Source organism: Nematolebias whitei, chromosome 3 (genome assembly GCF_014905685.2).
Source record: "Nematolebias whitei isolate Nwh7 chromosome 3, NemWhi1, whole genome shotgun sequence".
Classification (NCBI taxonomy): Eukaryota; Metazoa; Chordata; class Actinopteri; order Cyprinodontiformes; family Rivulidae; genus Nematolebias; species Nematolebias whitei.
The window spans coordinates 41,432,339-41,436,688 of record NC_056500.1 but is presented as its reverse complement, the minus strand read 5'-3'; the positions used below and the strand labels follow the sequence as shown (position 1 = coordinate 41,436,688).

The window sequence follows — 4,350 nt, the reverse complement described above, 5'->3', positions numbered from 1 at the left end:
ACTATAATTTTGAGCAAACAAATAATTGTTTTTAAGCGTTAATCTTGTTAAATTCTTGTTAAAGTCCTCCCGTGCACGCTCTTGTGGCCACCATTTGGCAGCCCATTGACTTCTGGCACAACACCGGTCCACGTTTCCAGGTTGTCAGCGGTGACGCATAATAGATGCAACTTACACGGCGAAGCGACGTATATTATTTATGGATTTTTCCACTTTATTAGGCATATTTGGACTTATGAGTCTTATAGGGCGGTGCGATGTGTACGGTGGAAAATACGGTATGTTTGACTGGAGCTACATCATGACATGTGTCTGTGATTAATCACAAAACTATGAGCCACCAGCTCGTTATTGTTTGTTTAAAGGTCTAAATCATTGTACAGAAAGGATTCATTTAGATCCCTAATTTTGCTTCTCTCTGCCTGAACCCACTGCACTGTTTGCCACAGTCAGACTGAGATCAGAGTGGGAAAAGGAAATGTTTTCAATGAAACTTTGTTTTCTCAGGACAGACATGGATCCAGCTCTCAGGAAGTCGTTTGAATTCCTACTTTGTCTAAAATCAGACCAATGATTAGCTTTGTTCTTATTAGATCAGACCACAACGTACACCACACCTGTTGCTCTTTTTACCTTCTAGTCAATAGTTTCTTTAGCAGCCTAAAAAAGTTCTGAACATTGGAGCAGGTGGTTGGACTGTCAGGATCCCTGTGGGTGCTGGGAGGTGAAATATCAACCGGCGCCAGAAGAATCTGTCAGGTTAGTGTGCATGAATTTGCAGTCAGACTGGTGTCTGTGTGCAGCCGGTGTTGTGTTTACTTTTGTTTTCAGTGTAAGTGAAGAAACAAAAAGAATCACAACGCTGGAGGTGAAACAAAGTTTAGGGACCGTCCACAAAGTGCAACATCCAGCTCTAATGTTTGTCTAATAATCAGATATTTAACAGCCAAAAAAGAAACATTTCATCCATTTAGACTTGTTTTAACATCAGTGTTGTTTATCTTTCTGTTGTTAGGAAGAAGTGTTGAGTGGATTTTTATGGGTTTATGTTTTTATTAATCCTGAAAGCAAATATATTCGACATTTTAGTTTTACTGACCTGTTGCTTGTTTTTAACAGAACTGTCTGTTAGAAAGTCTATTTAAAGTTTCCTAAACAAGGATTTAGGGTTGCTCGGAGGGATAAAAGGAAAACAAACAGGAAAATTATACATTTTGTTTTTTAATTTTGACATTAAGTTTGTATGAAGAAATTAAAGCCTTTAAGGAGTCAAAGGATATTGTCCTGAATTGTCCTGAATTGTCCTGAAAGGCTGAAAACGTGTGTGATTCTGGGGTCACAGCAACCTGCAATTTTCCCAACAATCATGAAATTGAAAAATAATTTTCTCATCTCGCAGGTGATCAGGTCCTGCTGTTGTTTCTGGATGTTTGAAATGATTTTGCCTCCCACCAGGAGGTTAATTACCTCTGAACAGCAGCTCATGCTGCACGGGTCAGAAACAAACTGTGCTTCTTAAAAATGCTTATAACAATTTGTCTTTGACCTTAATTCACATCACTTGTTCGAAGACCAAAGTGTTAAATTTAAACAAGGAAAGAAGAAAAAAAACAAGATAATATAAAGAAATGACTAAATGTAGTGGAAGCAGCTGCAGGTTGTTGTTAAAATATTAAAGTTAGAGGATTAAAGGAACATTTGCTATTTAAATGTTGATATTTACTTTGAAAATGACTCTGGCTTTTCACACACACAAAAGTTGAAGCAAAAAAACATGTTTTTCTCACAACTTTATGTGTAAAATGTTGCCTGAACAGAAACACCAGTTCTGTTTTTAATAACTGAACTTGGATCACAGATGACATTTTCTTCACATGAGAGCTTGTTTTTCTTGTTTGTGTTTATTAAAGTGTCTGTTCATTTCCATGAAGGCGTGATTCCCCTCTTTTCATTTTTCTTTTAGAAAAGCAGAGCTCTTCTCTGATCTTTATGGCCCCTCTCTCTCTGTTGATGCTGTTGATGGCAGTTGCCATGGTAACCGGGGCCCGTGCAGCCGGCGAGGACAACGAGCTGGATCACGGTCCATGGAACTACAAGGAAGGAGGTATAAATTTATGAGCCGCCGAGGCTTTGAACTCCAACAGCTGGATCAAGTGCAGCAAACTGTCCAGATGAGCTCGAGCCTTTGCTGATGAAAGACATTTGAACGGCTCACTGCAGCTGCGTGTCGATGTGTGTCGTTGCATGTTGTTGCATGTTGTTGCATGTTATTGCATGTTGTTGTTGCATGCTGTTGAGTAAAGCCTGATGGTGTTCTGCTTCCAGCTGACAGTGTGAACGTGGCCTCGGTGCGCAGCGTGACCAGAGTTTTAGACACCTGGGGGAAACGCATCTTCAGCGAGATCAAGACTTTGCTTCACTCTCAGCCCAACACACTACTGCCTGACTACTCCAGGTACCCCCCCCCCTCCCCCTCACACACACACACACAGCTGTTACTGCAGCTGGAGTAGTTTAAGCTCATATGACTTGGTAATATGTAAAACTTCACAGGAAGAACATCCATGACTAAACTGGTATTTTGTTTTTATTTCTGGAGAACTTTGTCCAGAGCGCAGGAAAGAATACTGAAAAATTGTACTCAAGTACAAGTACTGTTACACTGCTTAAATTGTACTCAATTACAAGTAAAGTACTGGTGTTATAAAACATACTTAAGTTAAAGTACAAAGTACTCTTCCTCTCAAAACCTACTCAGAGTATCAATTACTTTTTAACCAATTGATATTTCATTGTGTTGTCAATAGAAGGCATTCAGTTTTATTTACTGTATATAATAACTACATTCAAAGTACATTTCTCAGACGCTCAGAAGCTCCGACTTATTTTAGTACCAGGCAAACCGATGGCAGTGACAATATCTAAGATCTTTAGCCAAACTAATAACCCACACATACAAACAATAAAAAGTAATATCATACAGGTAGCTGTAAAACCTCGTGTACTGCAATATGTTTTTGAGATTAGATGAAGTCTTGTGAGCTGCTATCACCGTAGAGATCAAACAAAGTTTGCATCTGGACTCTGTCTCCTTTTCATCCTCTGTACATGAAACATTCCTCCAGGTACATGAGCACTCGTCTTCAGCCTTTACCTCGTCATTTTCTCTGTTGACAGTGTTGTCCTCTGTCTCCATCTTGGCTTTTTCTCCAAATCTTTGGTCCCTAAAGGACTCTCTACTCTACAGAGTTGTCCTTTGCTTACATCATAGGTAACTGGTGCCTTCACGAGCTGAGAGCCTTATTGGCTACAAAAATGCAGATGAACGGTTTGAATATTAATTCAGATTGAAGCCGTACTCAGTAGCAACTTCTGATTTTAAAAGTTGTGAAGTACATTACATGGTCTAAATTGTACTTAAGTATGAGTAAAATTACACACTTGAAAGAAATACTCATAAAAATACAAGTACCCAAAAAACTCTACTTAATTACAGTAAAGTAAGTATTTGTAATTTGTTACTTCCACCCCTGCCAGAGAGAGAGTGATGATGTCACTCTAACACAACGGGGTTTAAACTTTTTGACACGGGTCAACGGCTTAATATGAATCACTCTTCTTTGAAAACAAAGTGGCTCAAAAGTATTTATGTGATGTGGTGAAAATGAAAGTTCAAATCAGAGAAAGTTTTTACAAAACCCTTCTGGCGCCATGGATTTGCCATGGTTTTTGGAAAACACAATATTTAGCCAGATTTTATGAAGAGTTATATAAAAGTCTAAAAACTTATGCGAACATTACATAATTATAAAAAATATCCCTTAAAACTTGTAGGTGTCTTATCTGCATCATGCCTGCAAGCCAAAATTAGACAGAGGATGTGTGTGTGTCTTGTGTGTCTTGTGTCGTCTGTCCTGCACTCCTCAATGTTTGTCCCTCAGGTGATCAGCTCCTGCCTCTGCCACCTGTTGTCCTTCCCCAGGTGTTTGTGTTTATCTCCTCATATTCTGCGTTGGTGGTGGTTGAACCCAAAGTGCAGGCAGGACTCAGGTTTATAGTAAAAGTTATTTAATGAAAATAAACATAAAGGCTGACGTGGCAGCAGCAACTTACGTGAACAATGAGAGGACACGAAGGGAGACAAAACCAGGACGTGGTGCAGAACAGGAACAAGGAGCCTTTGTTGTCACAGTTTACACTCTGTTTTTTCCTTTTATTTATCACTCTGTTCACTGTTTGATATTCTTCTCTGCTCCTCTGGTATTTTCCTCTGCTGCTTCTGACAGCCTGCTGCATGTCACACCTCTCTCTCTCTCTGATTACTGCTGATGGTCTCCACCTGTTTCTGGG

General features: G+C 39.5%; 1 protein-coding gene across 1 annotated transcript in view; it reads left to right on the top strand.

Annotated features, from left to right (window-relative positions):
• Nucleotides 1-1,976: 1,976 nt before the first annotated feature.
• si:ch211-243a20.3 (uncharacterized protein LOC100151507 homolog) overlaps nucleotides 1,977-4,350 on the top strand; it is a 5,440-nt gene continuing 3,066 nt past the window's right edge. The window contains exons 1-2 of the mRNA XM_037674969.1: nucleotides 1,977-2,104; nucleotides 2,326-2,455. Of these exons, the coding sequence (XP_037530897.1) occupies nucleotides 1,990-2,104; nucleotides 2,326-2,455 (245 nt within the window). The 5' untranslated portion in view covers nucleotides 1,977-1,989. The remainder of the gene's footprint in view (nucleotides 2,105-2,325; nucleotides 2,456-4,350) is intronic.